The sequence below is a fragment of the Ipomoea triloba genome, chromosome 6 (genome assembly GCF_003576645.1).
Source record: "Ipomoea triloba cultivar NCNSP0323 chromosome 6, ASM357664v1".
NCBI classification, from domain to species: Eukaryota; Viridiplantae; Streptophyta; class Magnoliopsida; order Solanales; family Convolvulaceae; genus Ipomoea; species Ipomoea triloba.
Genome location: NC_044921.1, coordinates 15080425 through 15104173, shown reverse-complemented (window position 1 = coordinate 15104173; position 23749 = coordinate 15080425). Strand labels below are relative to the sequence as shown.

At 32.9% G+C, this 23749-nt stretch overlaps 1 protein-coding gene across 1 annotated transcript; it reads right to left on the bottom strand.

Annotated features, from left to right (window-relative positions):
- Nucleotides 1-2333: 2333 nt before the first annotated feature.
- Nucleotides 2334-3673, bottom strand: LOC116023111 (ethylene-responsive transcription factor ERF003-like). The gene is made up of 2 exons (XM_031264084.1): nucleotides 3485-3673; nucleotides 2334-3181 (listed from the first exon to the last, which is right to left on the bottom strand). Exons 1-2 carry the CDS (start codon nucleotides 3565-3567, stop codon nucleotides 2692-2694), a joined length of 573 nt encoding a protein of 190 aa, XP_031119944.1. The 5' UTR covers nucleotides 3568-3673; the 3' UTR covers nucleotides 2334-2691.
- Between the last annotated feature and the right edge of the window lie 20076 nt (nucleotides 3674-23749).

Below are 23749 nucleotides of genomic sequence, written 5' to 3'. Positions count from 1 at the left end.
AAAGATTTTTGCAGGAGAAGGGGAAAAAAAAAACCAACAAAATATTCATAGAGCAACCACACTAAAAAAAATTTCATGATTTTTTGCAGAGAAAAAACTTTCTTTTCAAGCACAAAACTGATGGGAAGCCAAGTTTTTGGAGAAACTTTTCTCCTGCAAATACAAAGATTTTGCAGGAGAAGGAAAAAAAAAAAAAAAAGGCTCAAATCGCGCCCCCGTGGGTACATGTTTCCCACGACTCTGTTAGGCCACTCTGACTGAAGCGGTTGTTTTTCTTTGTTTTTCCCTTTCTTTTTGTCTCTCTTATACATGACCTTAAAAATAATGTAAAACTCAACTAGTGTGAATGCTCTTTCATGTTACTCTTAGAATCCCCTTATCATTTTACAAGTGTTGAACTGTTGATAGGATTGATGATGAGTACCTTGGGATTAGGTACTTGCCCAAAATGTAATAGTCAAACCTCGATCACCTCCAGTTCATATCTTCTAGGTTTGTACAAATAATAGATGCAGCAGCCAGTGGCCATGCAGGAAGAAGGAAGAAGATGAGAGATTTATAATGTGAAAGAATATCTCCCAACTGCGGCTCTGATCTGCCTCTTCATCTCACATATCCTTCGTCTCAAATTTCTGTCATTTGAAATTTCCCACGAAGAAATCTTTGCCACCACCTATGCTAATGCTATTAGCCTATTACGCGCTAAATACGGTTGGCACTTGGTAGGTTAAAACAATTTTTTTTTTCTCTTTTTGCTTTTCAAACAATATTTTTGATTTAAATTTATGGATAAATTAATAAGTATTCATTGATTCTTTAAAAATTTGAGCAATCATCATTTCTAGTTGAATTTGAGATTTATTTATACAATAAGTAGAATGATCATATCTATAACAAAAAAAAAATGATTATGAAACTAAATGTTGATAGGGAATTATATCCCAATCTACAGGCCCTCTCATCCCGGGGGACCTGGTCGGATATGGATCATCTCGTGGTGATGGACATTCACTGACTTGATTTGACTAGAATTCATCACATGACTGACCTGACCTAAGTATTATCCCCTATAGGGCCTAAGAAGCATTTGCTTTTTCCCTTTTGTGCTCGATCCCGACCTGAGAAGTTGAGCTTGGCCCAGAGCCCTTCCTCCGTCTACAGCAGCCTAACCGGAGCCCATTGATTACTGGCAAAACAGGCATATCGTGACACGTGGGCTTTATTTATTCGGCCCAAGACCGCTGCATGCATGTAAGACACGTGGTTAGCATGCCAGCCTCTTGGTATGCATGTGTCTCTTTGAAATCTCCTATAAATACCTCGCGAAACGATTGTGGAGGGAACTTTTGGGAAGTTCACACCATATTATCAATAACTCGGGAACCTTCGACCACAACCGTCTCTCTCCCTAGTCCACTATTTTGTATCAAAAGACTTACGCTTATATTCCAATACACCACCAACTACGTATAAATACATATACTTGGTAGAATTTACCACATCACATGTATTTACCTTATAGTTAATGAGCCTTATATACAAATTTAAGAGATAATCAAGAGAAAGTAATACTAAAATAAAAAAAAAAAGATTTGATATAAAAGTATTACTTTTTTCATCAAAAGTATTATATTTTTCTTTATAAGTAATATATACGTTATTCCTAATTAGTATTACATTCGCTAGTATAAATATTACATTTTACTTATTGACACGACCCGATCTAACCTGTCTCACAGAGTAACAGATAAAGATTTGTGAGAAGTACTCACACAAATGTGACCCAAATATATATATTTTTACCCAGGCCAGAAGTGTGATTTTATTTTATTTTTTAAGGGCACTTTAATCAATAAATATTTTTGATAGACACACTCTTGTTTTATTGTTATTTTCTTTAAACGACAGAATAGGTCAAATGCTTCAATTTCACAGGCAGACCGAATACGGAATATCCCATTGATCCAAAAATTGCCCGCAATTTGCGTTCAAATATCAAGACTTTTTCTTCTTAAATCTACACACCATTTATTTACTTATTTATTTATTTATTTTCCCCCTGTTCAAATGAAGTTGATATTAGTAAGAACAAGACTCTGTAAATAATAATAATAATAATTTGTCACAAAATTGCATTGATAGTGATATTGCCTTAAATAAGTAGTATAACTTCACATTAATTTACAGCTTATAAATTAATCAATTTTGGTTGACGAGCAAAACCCACATACACTATACAAAAAGTGCGTGAATGGGCAAATCCCGCCTATAACCCTAGTAAACAGATGACAATAATAAGGTAAATAAATAAATATATCGATTTCATACAGTGATAATTATAATTAATCTTACCATTAAAGTTGGAAGAATTGATAACAGAGTACCCTGTATTACTAATATATATAAAATATATATATATGTACATACATGATGATCACCCAATTAGGGGGTGGAAACAGAGGAAATGTAACCTGGTAATACTAATAATACGACTGCAGACTACAAGTCTCCCAAGATAATTAATTCTCATGTATCAGATCATGAATCTGCAAGTTGTAATCTGCAGATTTCAGAGAACTGATAGGAATTGGCTATGGAGTCTCCGAAGAAGAAGAATGGGTTAAGATTAGCAAAATGTGGGTGGGTGGGTGGGTGGGAGAAGAACAGAACAGAACAGAACAGAAAGAATGATTAAATCATGGGCTGTGATGATGGAATGACAGAGCAAAGCTCAATGGACCCATAATCAAGAAGCTCCTCAATCATCTGTTCAATGTGGTCATCTTCAAGAGGCTTTATGAATTGCGGTGTTGTGTTTCCAATTCCGCCGCCCACGGCGGCGGTTGCCGCCGTCTGCGGCGGCTGCGGCTTGTCTGGGGGCGACCAGACGGCGAAATTTGCGGCGGGGACATGGGGGTTTTGTGGAAGCGGCGGCGCGATTCGTGGAGTTTGAGGTGGTGGTGATGATGTTTTGGCCATTTGAAGAGAGGCCATGTAGCATCTGTGCAATTTGGCTGTTAAGGTTGCGGAGAGTAGCTTGGACGAGGTTGTCTGCGGCATGTTTGGGTTGTAGGGGAAGTTGGTTCTCGCCCTCGGACCACACATTAGCCTTGCTGCTTCGTCGTAGGCTCTTGCAGCATCCTCAGCTGTCTCAAATGTCCCTAGCCAAATTCTCGTTTTCCTGCAAACCAAACACTTAGTTAACACCAACTACTATGTAGTGTGATAATACCCCTGTTACCACTAACACCCATTAACGTCAATTACTATGCAGTCTGATGACGCACGTTTTTGTTACCATTCCAATTGACTGGTCACAGAATGGTACTATGCAGTCGCACATTTCTGTTACCATTCCAATTGACTGGGCACAGAATTGAACCATTACCTTGTAAAGACTCATTAACGTTTCAAACTACCCTAATGTAGACACGAACATGTTAAACTGTAGTTGTAAACTAAAGTAAAAGTCATTGTAACTTACAGTAACGGGTGACGGATTTCAGACACCCAGGAACCCCAATGCCTTTGTCGGACGCCGCGATAACGTTGTTGTGCTCGTGCCATTGTGGAATGCTAATGCAAAAAATGCAAAAATGGGAGGAGGGTTTTGGGAGTTTTATGGTTTAGTTTCTTGTTTGTGTTGAGGGGAAGTGAAGTGGCTCAAGGAGAGAGGGTTAAGGCAAGGAGGGATATGAGGGGTTTAAGTAGTTGGCTCCATTGAGAGGGACATGCAGTAAAAAAAGTCCTTTTTCTCCCCATTGCCATCTTGGTCTGCTCTGTCAACCAGAAAACTTAACAGTGGGCCCCACCTAGGTGTGTGTTGTTTTGGGGGGTGGGGGTGGGGGGTATCTTGGACCTTCTTTTGTTTGTTTCTCTATTCATTAATTATATTTCCCAGTTGGCTTATTATGACTTAACTATGTTACAAGAATAAAGATATTTGAGAGACAGACCAAATTCAAGTAATGTGACTATAATAATAACTTTTGTTGCAATAAAATCCCATTCTATTGGTTTTCTTTAATTTTCCTAAAGAATTTTAAAGTCAGTCCCATAGATTTACCATGTGAAGAGAAATCATACCTCAATCAACATTTCTATATAGTCCAATAAAGAAATGCCTATTATAATCTTATAACAACTTTGGGTATTTAGTCCAATTATTGTTGTCGCATGTTAGGATTGAATTATATATATACAATAATTAAAATAAATAAATGCATTTAATTTTGTTTCTTTAAGGTATGAATCCTCGAAAGCAAGAAGCAAACTAATACATTATTTTGAGTATTAACATTTATAATAATTTCCATATGGAATTGTTAAGAAATAAATTCAACTCAGTCTATTTTGTTTGAACTAGTCAGCTTTGGTCAACCTAGGTTGATTTAACGCATCCTAATTCTTTGCCAGTTAGCGTAACAAGGTAGAATTGATCCAGTCTATACCCTTGGGTAGTCATTGCGGAGTTCTCTTGTCACTCAAAAAAATCTATACACAATATTGGTGATTGATGGTTAAATCAATTTATAAATGCCAATAATTCTTATTAGAAAAGCACAACTATATATATCCCACAATCTACCAAAAAAAAGAAGAAGAAGAAGAAAACACTTTGGCGTTTGGTTCAAATAATCAAAATAAATGGAATTAGAATTTCAACATGAATGGAATAAGAAATGAATAGAATATGAATACTATTCTATTGTTGGGTTTACAATGGGTATAAAGGGGATCATATTTTTGTGCTTAGTTTGACAAATAGTAATAGAAAATGAATATTATTTAAATAACCAAAATACACCTACTCAAAATCAAATAAGAAATGAATTGATGTTGTTTCGTGTGTGTATGTATTACACATACATTGTACACTAATTGGAGATTTTCTCTGATTCCTCTATGACTGTATTGCATGCATGCATGCATGCATACATACATACATGTGTGTGTGCGTGCACGCGCAGACAATTTCACAAAAATAGATACTTATGTATTGTGGGGCTAAGGGCTTGAAGGAGACTTAAAAATACATGTATTTATATGATGGTTTATAAGAGTATTTTTCGATTAACAAAAAAAAAAAAAAACAACTATTCCTACTATGTCAAGAATAACTAATACCAAGGGGCATTGAGAATGACTGTTTTCATTACAAAGGGAATAATCTATCGTGTGGAATTATATTCCTTACTATAAAAATCGAACCAAATAGAGGAACGAATCTATTTTATGGAATCAAATGACATTCCATTCCAATATATTCCATGGAATCAAACATCATGGTATTTGTTTGGGTGTAGCCCAGGGTTTCCACCGTCTGACACAGTGACTAATCCCTCGCTGGATTGTAGGCACCTTTATTGGGTAGGACAGCTGGCTTAGAGATTTAAGGTTGCTCCATTCCCAAAGAAATATCATGTTATTATTATATCTTTTCATTTGGTATTGGGGCTATGTTCAAATTTCTTCTATTTAATTTGTATGTCTCCCTCTTTGTTGTAAATTATTATTTGAATCAATGAATATGCTACTACTGAACTTTTTAAAAAATTTGCTAGGTCGAGGTACACTTGTTTTTTCAATTTTGCTACGATTAACCAACCGAACCAAAATTCAAGTTTAATTAACCAAATTAACTTCAGTTTGGTAATCCATTTTAGACTTTTAAAAAATTGGTTAGAGTGTTAATTAGATTGAATTAATAAAAATAAAGTTCACCATAAATATAAATTATAATAATATTATATGCACAAGCGCTATATTCCAATTTGCACATGCTCATTATTTAACCCATTACTCTTTATTTGAATTTTTATTAATAGTTAATTCCATTTTTGATTTAGATTTATAGGTGACAGTTTACTTTTAATATTTTTTTTAATCAAAATATTCATTTTTGGTCCAAGTATTATTGTAGTTTGACCATTTTGATCATCTATCAACAAAATAGTTTAAATGTCGATAAATACAACTGCATTTTGGTCTTTAGTTATGATTTTTTTTAAAAAATTAAACAAAAAAAATATAGTGGGCCAACATACTTTGTATAAAAATGATCTAAATTTCTTTGTATTTAATGACATTTCAACAATTTTGTTGACAAAGGACAAAAAATGATCATGTCACAATAATACTAAGACTAAATAAGAATGTTTTGATAAAAAAAATTAAAAATGAACTGTTACCTATAAATTTTGGAAAAAAAATGGAATTAACACTTCTATTAATTCAGTTAGTTAATTGAATTAACTACAAAATTAAATATTCAATTCAGTTAGTTTTGGAGTAGATATGTCGTTTCAATGTTTGCTTTTACCAAATTTTTAAAAAATTAACTTAGTTAGAAATTAACAAAACTAAATGAAAACCCCTAACATTAAGAAGATACTTTTCTGGTCCAAAAGGGTTGGTTGAGTGGGTTGGACATAATTCTCATAGCAGAAAGTCATATTTTGATTCTTGTCAACATCTTTTCTATTGAACTCTGTTGCACAAGGTCTCCTGGTGTGGTTTGCAGGCTTGATTCCTTATTGAAATAATTCTCATATTAAAGAGAGTGCATATTTTATTTCTTTTCTTTTCTTCCATTTTCGAAATATAATTACCTATTTTATTGTTTTCAAAAAATTTTATACCTATTTTATTGTTTTTAGAGGTAAAAGAAACAAAAAAAAAAAAAACAAATCATCTAATAAGAATCCTTAAAATTTTTGCCATACTGCACTTGAAAAAACATGGTAATTTTTTTTTTTTAAAAAAAAAGAAAGAACCCTACTGGTAATAATGTATTGATATCTACAAAGATTTCATACAAAATGAATTATCAACAAAAAATTTTGGAAAGATCAAAGTGGGGTTTGTTGCCATGATTGGGGAATCAATCTTTGTGCAAGACAAACAAGAATTTTTTTTTTTTTTAAAGAAATTGAATTAGAACATCATTATTATTACAGTGATGATCCAAATCATTTACCCAAACCCCATTCTGTTTTATTACTATTATAAAGATAAAAATAATCCACTACATCAATATATATATAATTAATCAAATAAAAATATGGATATATAATAAATTAAAAATACAAAATGTTGGCACATGTTGTGCTAATGATATGGATAAAGTTATTGATCAAAGAGATAAAATGTTGCGACAACAAGTGTGATGATGATGATGATGATGCAGAGGGAAGTATAAATATATAGTGGGCAACATCTATCTAATTCAATTCCATGTATCTTTCATTTTCATGCATTTTAATATGGGACATGAAACTTGGGATCTTGTTTGGACTCAAACATTTTAAATGTATTTTCACATCTTGCAACTATGGTGGTTGCTACAAATGGAAACACATCCATATGCCAGGTTGCTTGGGAAGGAATAAAAATGGCCCATCTTACCCCCCACATGATGCCTAATACTCACCCGCCCTCCATGTTGTTGTGTGGGATACACAATTTGGTATCTAGAACTAGATGATATTATATATAAATTTAAACTAGATGATGTTTTTTGTATCGAGTACAATTCAGTATATCATTTTTATTTTATCAAGTATTCTTGATACCGGTACTTCATAGTATCACTTTTTCATCTGATGTCGTTTTTTGTTGTACTTGGTACTATAAGTACTGTTAATACAATATTCAAGTCAAAACCCTAACTCTAGTACAAAAGCTAGCTCAAGAATGTATGTTTGACTCCAAGTTAATTACAACTCCACAATCTCTTGTGGAGTCGACATAGGATCATATCATTGCTCACCCCCTGAGAAGTTTATGACATCCACAGTGGCCCACTCTATATGGCTCATACCTCGACTTCTTGTTAGCCATGTAGCTCTTTTTCCCTATAGAAGCTTCACTTCGAACTTTATCAAGCACCATGAAGCCATTTCCTAATTATAATTAAGTCACTCCCTCCTCTTAGTTGGCCCTAAACAAGTTGACGACTTCGCTCTAGATAGCATGACTTCACACTGGGCCTTATCAAGCACCAGGTAGCATTTTCCTAGGCCACCCCCTCTACTTACCCGGCAGTGGACAAGTGGATGACTTCACTCATATAACTTTCACATTGGACTCTAGTTAGGTCCCTTTAATCACCTTATCAAGCACCACTGGATAGCACTCTTCCAGGTAATTCGATCATTTCCCACCACACACTAGTCTTTCAATGAAAACATCAATGATATGGCAATCAAGTTAAGACCCCAACTCCGTCACAAAAACCATGATAATAATGTAAGATTTTTTCGTATAATAATATATTATATATTAGGAGAAAATGGTTAAATAGACCCTCGAACTTTACCTGAAAAGACAATTAGGCCTTTAAACTTTTTAAAGTTGCAATCAATTCAACTCAGCAATAGTTTATTTTGGTGCAATAAAGTCCAAAAACCGGTTAGTGACCTGTGATAGCGGGTCACTAGGATTTCGACAACCCTCTAACACTATTTTCAACCATAAATTGACCAACGACTGGCGCCAATTACTGGTCACTGTAGAAGAATCCGGAGAACCCGACCAGAAATGGTTGCTTTCTCTGTTCTTCTATGGTGACTGGCAATTAGCGTTGATCGATTTGTGGTCGGAAATGTCAGAACCCTAGTGACGTATTATAACAAGTCATCGATTTTTCGACTTCATTGCACCAAAATAAAATGTCGATGGGTTAATTGCAACTTTAAAAAGTTTAAGGGTCTAATTGACTTTTTTTGTAAAGTTCGAGGGTCTATTTGACCATTTTCTCTATATTTGGATCCTAAATTAAGTGGTGTAAGTTGACTAACTTTACTAAGTAGCTAGTTTGGTTGGACTGAATAACTAGAAATTATTAGTCAAACAGGCCTAGTATAAAACCTATATTGATGGGATATAGGATATACATTATATAGAACATTTAGGGTACTCATACTAAGAAAAATACCAATATACCATCTAGGATTTTGAGTCGAGGGACAGAACGACTAACATTATTTTGCAGGTCTATTGTTCAAGAGGCTACACATCAAGATATCAACTATGATTATAGATCAAAATGGCTTCTGCTTCCGCTACTACAATGTTAGGTTTCTCGTAGATTCTATTCAGTATTGTCAGACTATATTTAGATCTAACATATAATGATTGTTATTAGCAAATAATCAAACAAGATTATATAATAAATGAATTAATGATACATATCCTTAATCCTTTCAACTGTAACACACTGAACAATCATTCGGTGCATAATTTTTAACAATATATATATGGTTGGGAGTTATTGGTTCCAAATTAATAGCAACATTATATATACATATAGTTCCCTAGTTACTTCTATTCATTCCATCCAGACCCAACAACTTGATGCCATGGCATTTATTGAGCCACTTTTTGGTTATCTATCCTCAACAGGAATTAGTACTCGCTGTTGGAGGCACGTGAAGAATATACTGAAACAGCATTCCAAGTGGTCGATTGATGAAACATGGTTTCAGTCAGCAGATGTTTTTGTCCTTAATTCTGACCACTTTTTTTGTATCTTACATACCTTGTATGTATCGATATCTTTTCAACACGTCAATCCTAAAGTAAATCCTATGCTAAAATATGTATGTGGGAGCTGAGGATTGAGGATCCTCCATGTTCTTTTCACATTACATTATTTTGTTGTTTTTGTTCATCAATTAAATTCCCTCCCTGTGCTGTGAACATGCATCTTCTAATATTTTGTATTTGTTAGATTGTGACCTTCGCTTCCCACATGGCACTTTAGTCCTTAGCTGCTTGTCTCCTTCTGGATTATTCAATTTTTTCTTGCAGTTTCCACATTGGATTGGTTTCAATTCCACAGCTTGATGCACACAGTATATTTGCAAAACCAGTTTTTGTCATTCAAATTTAATTTGTATTGTCATTTGATATGATAATCCTTTTCCACAGGTAATACTAGTCTAAATGTTGATTTATGGGGTCTGATCTACGTGACTACGTGTGTTTGCTCGACCTCCCCTTGACCTTGAGAAGATTTTGTTTAATTATCAGTTTAATTGGCCCTCCAAGACCACAAAAGGGTGTGTGCTAATTTTAATTATATACATATAGTTCTATTTGATTATTATTAAGTCAGGAGCCTATTGACTGTTTTTCATTAAACCAACCGCTGCTTAAAATTCAAATAGAATATATTATGACATTGTTTGGCAATTGGCGGTTAGCGATTAATGGTTAGCGAATTAGTCAGCAAATTGCAGTTACCAAACTATGTTGACGGTTCTGACGAGCGGATTATTTTAGCTATTTATATATCTCAAGCTAGCTATGTGTAACTCATAGAAAGTTGTAATGGGTATTTATCATGACTTTGACTCATAAAATAAGAAAAAGACAAATAAATTCAAGCAACGTCAGTTATGTAATTTAATAATTTAGATACATACACAACTAGCTCATATATACATATAGCTACTTTTTTTTAGTCATCCACAATAGTGATTTTTTCACAGTTTTCATGATTTATGCGGAAGAGAGAGAGAAGAGATAAGAGTTCTTCCTGCAAGAATAATTTTTTGTGAGGCCCACCAAAAGAGTGAAAACGGAAAGGGAACGTAGTCATGTGCGTGGAGCACAAGAATCACACCCAGTAGGCGCGTGAACAGCACATGCCTACTGGGCAGGTGCACAGCACACTTCTACTGGAAGCGTATTTTCCACTTTTTCATTATTTTTTAAAAGAATTTTGTTGTCAATCCTTTTTTTTCTTTTTCTTTTTCTCCCTTTTTCTTGCATTTGAGGTTGCTCTAAGGACAAAAAACAAAGCTATTGAGGTTGCTCTAAGGACAATCCCAACGCTTGAATTTTTTTTTTGTCCGACTTTTTCTTGCAAAATAGGAGACATGAAGGAGGAAGAAGGAAAAAAAAAACTGAAAACATAAGGCTAAAAAGCCTTTAAACTAGCTTAGTTTCTTCTTGGAAAATTATATATGTACTTCTTTGAAGTATAATTCTCGACCATTATGTGCACAATTTTTATTGGGTAAAGAAAAGTGCTTGAATAAAAAATTCAGTAGCCCATTATGTTTTTTATTAATCAGAACATGACACCTCAATAAGGAGTAAAAAATTTAGTAGAAAGTGAAAGTAAATGAATATTACTCTTTCTTTTTCTTCTTCTTTTTTTCTTTGTCTTGTACAAATCCCACTCAAAACATAAACTTGTAGGACCAATTCTTCTCTTCTCTCTCATCTTTTCTCTCTCTCTCTCTGCTAAATCCCAAAAAAAGTCATAAAAATTACCATTGTGGTTGCTCTAAGTAACAAAATACTAATTTTATCAGTTAAGAAGACCTTTATAAGCAATTTTATATACCCACATTCCTAGTCAAAAACCCTGTGATCAACCCAAACTCATTATCTCAAAAATTTCTTTTATGTATGTTAAGAAGGTATGGAACTTAATTATTCAAATTAATTATTAATTAATGTAATACTCGCTTGTCAATTGCGATGACCTCATCAAAGGAATTTGCATTTTGGAAAGGCCAATGAATGTGGAATGTGGATACTGGTTATATTACTGGGGGAATTGATTGGAGAAATTAAAAAATAATAAATAAATAATTGTCATGATCAATTAAATTTTGGGTTACAGCTAATCGTAAATAAAATGACTGGGCACTTGGGCAGAGTCAAAAAGAAAAATAAAAAATAATAATAATACTAGAATAATGGAACTGAGCTGTGGGCCCCTATCCAAACGCGTGAATTTGGAGCCATACGCGTATGCTAAAATATTTACATTGAAAAAACAGTAACGCTGTGAGATGAGTAAGATCTTCTGATTAATGAGTAAAATTTTTAATTATTAAATCGGATCTTTAATATCATTAATTAAATATTTAATCCGTCAATCGTGAGATAATCTTAAAATTTATGTTGAAGTTGATATTTATAACTACATTAGTTGAATAGTTAATTTAACAACTGTTTCAAGCTCGAATCTCCATAAAAAAAAAAAAAAAAAAAAGAAAATTCATTTTTCTTAACTCTCGGTGAAACACTAGAACATGAGCTTGAAAAATGCATCGTTTTCCTTAAAAAATATTGTTTTGATTTCCAAACAAATCCTTAGAAAATTTAGTAGTGAAAAAAAAATGGTGTTAAAATTGACCAATTTTTGGAGTGGCATTAACTCAAAGTTTACCGTAATACATAGGTTTACCACTCAGTACGTAACTTATAATTGAAGATATAGGAATTTGATAGAATTTTGTATACACTTTTATACCCCACAAACTGACATCTTAATTGAAATATATGTGACATATTTAACGTTTTGAGCATGGTTAGCCAGCTGCTCTCTTTAACGCGCTTTCATTAACCAGCAAGCTAGCAAGAAAGCAAATTGAAAGCTAGGAGGTATGAGTTGAGTTACTACACTAGCTTGCCATTGTAATTTAGTTTGGTTTTAATAGTATCAAACTACTACAAAAAAACAGCTTTCTGCATCTGTTATACAGACTTTTTTTGTGTCAATTGTAAATCAAACGCAAATACAGCAAACTCAGATTGGTAGAACAATATGCGTCCGTTCGTGACTAGATCAAGGTCTAATTCAGGGTATAAAATAATTATATTTGGTTTTGTATTGATGGTAAATATGAAGCTACCTTAATCCCGCTTTGCATTGAGACTTCCCTGGCTCGATCAAAGTCTGGTTTGTTGGAAATAACTCGTGAATAAATCGATAAACAAAATATATAAATAATATATATTTATCAGAATATGGAATTTAATTAAAAAATTAATTCCAAATAATTTTAGTACAAAACTAAAATAACAAACATGTATATACGAATTATATATAAGAAAATAGGGATTTATTTTTGCCAAAAAAAAAAAATCCCACCACAACTAGTACGAAACTAGTACACGTGATTTAATGTACGAAAAATTAACCCCACCAAAACACCTGGTACGGAACCAAAAACAATATATATAAAAATATATGAACGAGAAAGGGTTTATAACATGATGTTTTAACCTAATGAGAAGAAGCAGAAATCCGAGTCATGTGTACACACACCCTCCTTAAAACCGATTCGCCACCTCCCGAGGGTGATAGGAGTGGTGTGGTGTCAGTCTCCTAGAATAAAACGGACTACGACCTTGGTATTCGGGCACTCAAACCCAAAGCCCGGCGAACTAGAACACAAGTAGAGCACTCCATATGAATTTACAAAATTTGTTGGCAGAAATTTTCTTCTTCGTAGAAAATTAAAGGACTTGAGAGTTGAGAAAAAACAAAAGAAAAAAAAGTTGAGAGATTTGAACCAGCATATAAACCATTTTGCCAACAACATAGGTGTTTTGTAGGAGAGTGGGAATCAATAACATTAAACATGGCATTCATTTCTTGTTTTGTAACCTTCAAAACAACCCTCAAATCCACTACCAGGAAATTAATTCTGAAATTTAAGATTGGAATTAATCTGAAATTAATTCCGTAATGTCTTGAATTTATCTCCTGAATGGTCACTTATGGAAAGTGAATCAAATGGCTTGAGAGTCTTGCAGAAGGTCACTCTGAGTTACGTGGAGAAGGTAACATCGTTCACAACGTACTTTGGCATAACTTATTCCGTAGCATTTATATATATATCTCCTGAACGGTCACTTACCGGAAGTGAATCGAATGGCCTGAGAATCCTACGGAAGGTCATCGCTCTGAGTTACACGCGGAAGGTAACTTCGTTTAATTTACAACATACTTTGGCATAACTTATTCCATAACATTTATCTCCTGAACGGTCACTTACGGAAAGTGAATCGAATGGCCTGAGAGTCCTTGCATTTAATGACATTTCAACAATTTCGTTGACGAGAACAAAAAATAGTCATGTCACAATAATTCTAAGACCAAAAGAAATATTCTGAAAAAGAAACACTAAAAGTGAACTGTCACCTCCTGGAAGAAAGACTAAAAAAGAAATTAACTCAACTTAAAACAACGAAAAGTAATGTTTTTCTATAAATGAGGGAGGAAAACATGTCATATTCACTTAAAAATCATGGCGCAGCCCATGGGATATGCCCAAGCTGGTCTCTTTGACTGTATAATTTGGGAATATATAGAAGCTAATAAGGGACATGCAATCGCCATCAAGTGAAGGTGTTGTCTATCATCCATTTCCATGTGCTTCTTGTCCATTTTTCTTTCTTGTCTTGCTTTTTAAATATTAAAAATTATATGGTATTCCACAATCAAAGAATAATTAATAAATAATCAACGTTAAACTAGACAAAAACCTGTTTTTTGATTGATGATAATGATGCTTAACATAATACAATATCGATTGTGGAAATGTTTTTCCTCAACCACTTTTATAGTCCATATCATAGTAATTTATATTATTATTATTATTATATATATACCCTTGCCCATTTAACTTAAGTATGGTTATTAACTTTACAAATGAGTGTTATAGTGTTGTATAATAGGGTGTCTTAAGTCAATGAGCTACTTTGCACTGTGGGTATATTTTTCTATAAGAAAATGTTACACATGAATAACACGTCGTTTTCATATGAACATGTTATTAACCAACCAGGAGAGGGGTTCCGGAGATTGATCATGAAACTAGACTCGGAAACGGTAATTAAGGTGATGAGCAAGAATTACGAGGTTAATGACTTTATCATTACTCTCATTCCTGATTTCAAATTTTTAACTTCAGGCTTTGAGGATATGACGTTCACACTTGATGAGGGACAATCATTATACAGTGGACCATGGTCCACAATGCATTGTCGACCATGGTTACAAAACGACGCCGTTCCAGTAAGTAGGGGAAATGGCTGCCGCAAGTTGTAACAGAGCTCCGTAACTGATACTACAGTTCATCTCAAAATATACTGTCTCACATTTGTTTTTATATTATCGAATGAAATTGTAGTTATATCGAAATGAAACTGTAGTTGTGTTGAAATGAAACTGCAGTGCATATAAAATGAAACTGAATAACAATTTCACATTTTTGAGTGTATATTGTCCAATGAAACTGTAGTTATATCGAAATGATATTGTAGTTGTGTTGAAAGGAAACTGCAGTTGAAAGGAAACTGCAGTGTATTATAAAAAAACTGTAGTTGTGTTGAAATGAAATTGAATAACAGTTTTACATATTTAAGTGTATAATGTCAAATGAAGTTGCAGTGATATCAAAAATGAACTACAGTTGTGTTGAAAGGTAACTGTAGTTGTGTTGAAAAGAAACTGAATAACTGTTTCACATATTTGAGTGTATAATGTCGAATGAAAGTGCAGTTATATAAAAAAGGAACTACAGTTATGTTGAAAGGTAATTGCAGTTGTGTTGAAAGGTAACTGTAGTTGTTGAAATGTAACTTAATTCATTGTATATAAACTGAAAGTGAACAGCGCGGAACGGATGCCATTTCAGCCGTTTGTTTTCATTAATCAAAACGACGTCGTTTTGATGCGTGGTCCACAGTAAAATTTGCGGATGAGGGAAGACAATAAATGTGCTGATTTTCTTGCAAATCTTGGTTATGCAAAAGAGATCGATTCGGGTACAACAGTCTTAGAGGCGCACCTAAAGACATGTTGGGACTTTTCGGCTGATACTAGCGTGCTAGGTTCAGAAGGGTCAGACTAGTCAATTAATGCCCGCCTTGAGCGGGGCAGTCTCACAAAAAAAAAAATTTGTAATTAACCAAGCAGCCAGTCAATTAATGCCCGCCTTGACCGGGCAGTCTCACAAAAAAAAAAAAATTGTAATTAACCAAGCAGTAATAAAGCACATGAGCATTGCTATTATCCTTTAATGAACTATACAAAATCTTATATATTCGAAATGAAAATTTCATATGATATGAGGCATTGTGATTAAATATGGCCAAAAACAATGAAACACATTAAGTGAAAGTTTTGCAGAAGCATATTAGTATTATCTATCCTTATATAATACACATTCTCAAAAGTACTTGTAAATTGTTGTATTAAATAAATTTGAAATAATTTTTTTTGCACAATTCATAATAACGAAAATTTATACAACTTATTATACCAACTGACATGCTATAAAAACAGTACAAAAAAAGTTTTAAAGAAATAAAGGAGTAATAGTACAGTCCATCTCTTAAACTTATCTTTTAATATTTACTTGTAATTAGACCCCTACAGAGCTAAACTATTACATTTGGAGAATGTTATTCCACATGGAATGAAATAGGTAAAGAATATAATAGAAATTGTATTCTAATGTTTGGTTCGCTTAAGGAATAGACTTTAGTAATTGTATTTCAGTGTTTGGTTGGTTAAATGATTAGAAACGGAATAGATTTTAAAGACTTAAATACCCTTATACTTATAAAGGAAAATATAATACTTTTGATGAAAAAATAATACTTTTACAACAAAATTCTCGGATTTGTTAGTTTGAGCCCCTTATCGCATTGCCCCGACTTGGGGCACGGACTAGGGGGCTACTTGATAGGAAATATACCCCAGTCTACGGACCCTTCCATTCCAGGGACCTAGTCGAGTACAAATCGCCTAGACCAATTCCAGACCAAGACCGACCAGAGTACCACGTCTAGCTGACCCGGCCTGGAGGTTTATCGAACAAGTGGATTGATGAGCCGTTATCCTAGCTTTCCTGTGCTTGGTCTCGAGCTGATAGCTTGACGGCGACCCCGGGCACGTATACTTAGCGCTCAAACCGATCCTAATAAACAATAGCTAGTCAGTAATCTTCTTACAAGTGTATGTTTATCATCAACCAACCAGACCACCGAGTGCATGGTTGCCACGTGGCACGCATGTCGGCCCCTCAGCATGTGTGCCCTTGAACTCCCTATAAATACCCCCGCAAGACGTAAGATAAGGGGATCTTTTTGCAATTCACACATTTACTACTGGCTCGCCATGGGCCTCCAACCTCAACCACCCCTTCCTGAGCCCAAGCCATTATATTGAAGACATATGATTGTCCTCCTGTACACTACCAGATCGTATACAAATACAAATACGTGGTGGAATTTACCACATCACTTCCTATTGAGTTCACCCAAAATTCAGTTTACATAATATGAATTATTTGAGCTAATATTTAAAATATTTTTGGATACGTTCATTTATGCGAAACATGTATATAATTTTTTTGTTTTTTACTTTGACGTCTAACATATGCGAACTTTTAATTTTTTGATATCCAGATTAATAACATAGGATATAACATAACATATTTTAAAATATGCGAATCAATAATCTATTTAGTTCAACGGGCCAACATCTAATAATTGGTTTGAATTCTGAGTTTTAATTGTGATAATGTGAATAATGTCTAATTTCAAGCGCGAACAAATAAATTATGTTTAAATATGTAAATACAAGTAGAAATGATAATATGTGGTGATAAGTAAAAAGAAGATCGATGATAATGAATGCTGTCACGATAATGGATATTGTAAATAGATAAATGTGATGTGGAAAAATGTGATTGTAGCGATAAATGTATAGCGATAAATGTATAGTACAATAGATGATAGAGGTTCTATTTTTCAAAATGAAAAAAAAAAATCTCTAATTTTATGAAAAACTGGTTCTAATTTTTAAAATAAAAATTATAAAAATAAACATATTTTCTATTTTCGGTTTTTTTAAATACATATTTTCTATTTTCTATTATCCAGTTTTTAAGAAAATTAAAGAAAATCCCTAACGGGCCTAATGTTGTGTTTCAAACACTTTCATGAATTTGACTGTTCATCATCTTCATTTCAGTCAAATAAAAAGCCTATAATTCAGCCTTTTACACAAACTATATTAAAAGGAAAGCAGTAAACAATGATCATATGCATCAGTGGGGGTTAAAAACCTGGGAAACATAGTGATTGGTAAAAACTAAAAACTAACATGACTCCACCCCTAAATTGTCTGCTAATCATTTGTCATTATCAACCCTACTATAACCTTAGCTCCCATTATACAGCAATTACTAAGCTGTAATTCATTTCAGTCACTTTCAGCAGATTTTGTTGAAAAATTAAATCACAAAAATTATATTTCATTTTTTAAAAAGGACCAAATTCTTTTCAATTCCGCGTAGGAAACACTTCCTTAATTTTTGCAGTATTTTGCGATGTACTTTGCATTGCCAGCAAGGTAGTATCTATGTAGATTTGATGATGTATGGTATGCTAGAGGATTCTTGAAACAAAGAAGGTAAAAAAAAAAAAATTTGTCAAATAAGTCACTAAACTTATACTCCGTAATTTTTATGCAATTGGGTTAATGAACTTCAAAAAAGTTTGCAAATAAACATTTAAACAAGTAAAAATCTGTGTAATTGAGACTTTTTTTTTTCAGGTTTTATTGCTTAGAATCCGATTATATTAATTACATAATTTGTACTAAGGATCGCCCTTTCCTCTGTCATATTAATTGGGGTGAATGATTTAAATGTTTTCAACTTAAATTGCATTAAAAAAATCATAAAAATGTCCTAATTGCACATATTTTGCTTGGTTAATGGTTTGGTTGCATTTTTCTTTTATCTTGTGATCCAATTACACAAAAGCAATAAGTGCAGTGACATATTTGACACTTCAATCAAATAGTTACAATTACCAATTTACCATATATTCATGTTGATTGATGTTTTTTAAGTAAAAACCAATCGATATACATGTACTATGCTGATAAATGACTAAGAAGATCGGTTAATAATATCATTGTGAGTTTATTACCTAGCCACCATATCATCTCTCTAGCTAGCAAAATGCATAAAGATAATTTTAATGATAAATAAATCAAAATTAAATAAAATATATATTTAAGAGATATTTAAACTCAAGATGAGATGTATTATTGAATAAGATAATTACAAAGATTCGGATTACATAATTATATACAATGAAAAAATCACAGGGATATATACAATGAGGAAATCACAAGGAGACTAGGACAAAGAGTACGTCACAATCTAACTCAAATACATAGAGTTCTAATACTCCTTCTCAAGCACAGTGTAAACTAGTAACTTGTAGTTTGTCTCTAAGAAAAGGGAATCTAGGACCAGAGCCTTAGTAAAAATATCAGCAAGTTGATCTTTGGTTGAAATAAAATTAACTTAAATATATCAAGAAGCAACTCTGTCTCTAACAAAATGATAATCAATCTCCACATGTTTTGTGCAAGCATGGAAGATTGGATTTGCGCACATGTATGTAGCACCAAGATTGTCACACCATAACTTAGGAACAAGAATATTTTGAACATTAATCTCACGCAGCAATGGTAAAATCCAGATTACCTCAGCACAGACAGTTGCTAGAGCTTTATACTCCGCCTCAGTAAAAGATTTAGCCACAGTTCTTTGTTTCTTACAAATCCAAAATACAAGATTGGATCCAAGAAACACAACATAACCACTAGTTGACTTATGGTCTTCAGAATAGTCAGCCCAATCAGAATCAGAAAACGCATGAAGATCTCTAGACACTGACTTTCTCATATGCAGACCATAAGTAATAGTTCCCTTTAACATACCTCAGTACACGTTTCAGTTGCTCCCAATGTGAAACTATAGGAGCATGCATATGTTAACAAAGTTGATTGACTGCAAAATACAAGTCAGGCCGTGTGACCGTGAGGTATTGTAGTGCCCCAGCTAAACCCTTGTACTGAGTAGGATCATCATACAAATATGCACTAAAAGGAATAGATTTCAAGACAGGAATAGGAGTAGCTAGAGATTTACAGTCTGTCATGTACCTTCACTGAGAAATTAATATTCCATCATAACATTTAACCGTTTCAATTCCAAGTAAAAAAAATCAGGTTCACCAAGATCCCTATCTTGAATGCAGTAGATAATTTTAATAGTAAAACATTCATTAGATTCTGATCACTCCCCATCACAAATATATCATCAACATAAACCAACAGATGCACAAAGGCAGAATCTTGCGAATAATAGAATAATGACACATCTGTCTTTGATGCCTTAAACCCAACAGATAGTAGAAATGTGTGTAGGCGATTAAACCAAGTTCTAGGAACCTGTTTTAAGCCATACAAGGAACATTTTAGCATACATACATTATTAGGGAACTGGATATCAATATAACCAGGGGGCTGACGCATATAGACAATTTCAGTCAAATTACTATTCATAAAAGCATTATAAACATCAAGCTGTCTAATGACCTAACCAGAGGATAAAGACAAAGATAAGACTAACCTGACAGTAGTGAGCTTGACCACCAGACTGACTGTATCAAAGAAATCTTGATTGGGAACCGGATCTAGAAATTCCTTCCAGTGGGGGCGAAACACATGGTTGAAAAAATTGTTAGGCACTCCTCATACGCTTAGGCGGCAATTAATCAGTGCTTATATATTTTTTATTTTTTAAAAAAATTATTTAAATTTTTTTTAATTTTTTAAGACTAATAATTATAAATTATTTAATACTTTAATAGTTAATATTAAAATATTAAAAATTGCAACCCTAGATGGGATTTTTGCAACACTGGCAAAACATTAAAACAAAAGAAATAGTCATAAATATTGTTGGATATAGACAAAAAATAAAACGCATCATAACTTTATAAAAATATTCATAACAAAATATGAAACAAGATTAATTTGATAAAATAATTCAAATGAAAAGCGTTATGAAAGAGATTATCAAACCCTTGACATTTTGTAGCAATACAAAGCCCCTACCAACTCATCCAATTAACCAATTGTATACATTTATCTGCTTTTATATCCTTATATCTAAAATTTGTACTATATATACATATATACATACAAGGACTATTTATTATTAGTAACAATCATTATACTCTAAATAGTATCACAATTTCACATATAAATATTACAATATCTATTATAAGTAACAGTTTATTTATTTGAAATTGATATTAAATTTTCTATAGTAAGTATTCTGATTTATCATAAGTAACTAACAACAATCTTAGATTCAACCCACTGGATTAAGATCTATGAGATTGTCTCACACAAGTGTAACTCATTTATGTTCTGCTTATTCCTATTATAAAGTTGTCAATCTCTCCCTCTATATTATTTGATTATCGTTTATTCAAACATGTTGTATTTAGTTCATTATCTGTCAATCATTATACCATGCACCATGGTCCACCTTATAAGGTGGATCAGTGAAATAATGTACATTTTTAATGTACCAAATATTGATTTTAAATACATTAAATGTTCATTTTTTGTAAATAGATTATTTCAATACTAAATGTTCATTATTTAGTATACTATCAAATACTCTTGCCTACAGTATACTGAAAAATGAATATTTAGTTATGGTCCACAATATAATTTGTCATTATATGTTGTTGTAGACATTTCTCTCTCTCTACATATACATACATATACACACATACACACACAAACTTGTGTAAGGATCCATGAAACGGTTTAGGTCAAGATAAAATATAATACTTATACTAACAAATGTAATATTAAATCCATAATAAAATGCTTATTACTTATATGAAAAAATATAATTAATACTTTTGAAGAAAAATACAATACTTTTACATTTTGATGTAAAAAATTTTTTATATTTATCATCAAAATATTACATTTTCTTTTAATTAATTAATTAATTGATTAAAAAAAAAAAAAGTACGTCCACTACACTGAGCTTAACAACCACCCTTAGCTTTATCTTAAGTCACGAGAAAGGATATGAAAAGAGACAAAGGTGGAAGACAAAGCTGAAACTGAAATGATCTTACCCAATAATTATAAATAAATAAATAAACATATAAATAGGTTCGTTATTTTTCTAGGCTACTATACAGCTTGATGTGAAATCTACCTATAGGTCAAGAAATAGGTTTGTAGTGTTGACGTACACAATATAATGATGCCTTTCTTCTCATCCTTAGTTCTCCCAAGACAACCTACTTCTTGTGCTACTCTTTTGTTCTTTTCTTATATTTTCTTGTTTTCCTTTTGATTTTTTGTCCCTTTGGATGTTAAAGGTGATACATTCGTATCCACGCTTCTTGACTTGTGAGTAGAAGAAACAACACAATATCAAAACATTGTAGCTAGAGAATGCAATGTAATCTAGAATATACATTGAAACTTTACCTAATCATATGATTTGAATGTTGTACTCATATGATTTATTGAGTTAAGTTAATAATGTTTGAGTGAGACAATTTTAATATACCATTAGAGCAAGCCCAATAGCACTAAGTTTTGCACAACATTTTAGGATCCAAGTAGAAAAGATAAAATGGGAGGGAGAAGAAAACAGAAAGAAAAACAAAAACAAAACAAAACAAAACAAAAAAAAAAAAAAAAAAAAAAAAAGGAAAACAAATTTTGGGAAAAAAAGAAAAAAAAAAGTCCATATTAATCCGCCCAGTGGGTGCGTGGAGTGCATGCACCTGGTTGGGCTCTTCTGGTGTGCCTCACGCGCACTGGACGATTTCGTTATGGTTTTAGGTAGGGCCCACAATTGAGACTAAAAACCAGTCTCTCTTGCAACACTCTCAAATCTTCTCTCTCCTATCTCAATCTCTCTCTTCCACATAGGATTGCAAGTCTCAAAAACCACTCTAAAAACTCTAATGGTGATGCTCTTAGTACTGATAGTATAATTAGATCTGGATTCTATACGATATGTAGCACGTTAGGTAGAATACAATATGATTGAGATATATTGTAGAAGATGTATGTTTATTATTACTAGTAGTAATAGTATTAAAGAGTACAAGATTTTCTTAAAGAGTTCAAGTACAAAATCGTAAATATACAATCAGCTCAGGAGGCTTTGCTAGGTTGGAAAGTATACTAGAGAATAAGAAAATCAAACCCCTCTAGAGGTGATCTTTATATATAATAGTGAAGTAGGTAGTTCAATGCCAAAATCTTACACGTTATGAATGGTGGAGCAATTTAGTTCTGATACGTGTTGGACATTGATGTGATGCCTATAGCAGCGTGCAACATCTGAATTGACCATGTTCTCCAACGCATGCACCTGGTCTCATTGACTAGTTTCACCCAGGTCTAATACGAACTTAGGTTATTGTATCAATAGCCATGTCGTATAACCCCATCAAGCACCCTATTTGGTATAATGAGTTTTCAAAAAAAAAGTGTTTTCCACAGAAATTATGTCATGAGATTTGGCTTACTAAGTTTAGTGAATTGAACTTGCCAATAGTGATTGAGTGAGATACATAATTTCAATCGTTTGAAAAGATAATAAGCAGCATGCATTCATTTGATACACAGACACAAACTATGTAGCATTTTTAACACTTATCTCACAAAATGAAATGATAGGGCACGCGAGACAATCTTCAACTTATAAGCCAAGATGTGACCAATGCCCTGTTAAAAACGTTTGCCATTTGATCATTAAGCCAAATAATTTTTTTTAAAGATTTTTTTTTTTTTTTGAAACTCTTTTAACCTAGGGGATTTGAAGATTAAAGGTTATAGTGTTTGTTTATTGAGTGTTATAGATGCTTATAGGGGATTTATAAGTCATACTTGAGAGTTTCAAGTCTCTCATGTTTATAGAGAGCAAAATAGGACCGTTGGATTGTCTAGTCAGTTTATCATAGCTGAATGGCTTACAGGTCTTTGAAGAGTTTGTGACGAGTTAGAGGTATGAAAAATCAATTTGACTAGCACTTTGTCTTCTTTTTTTTTTTTTTAAGTACTACT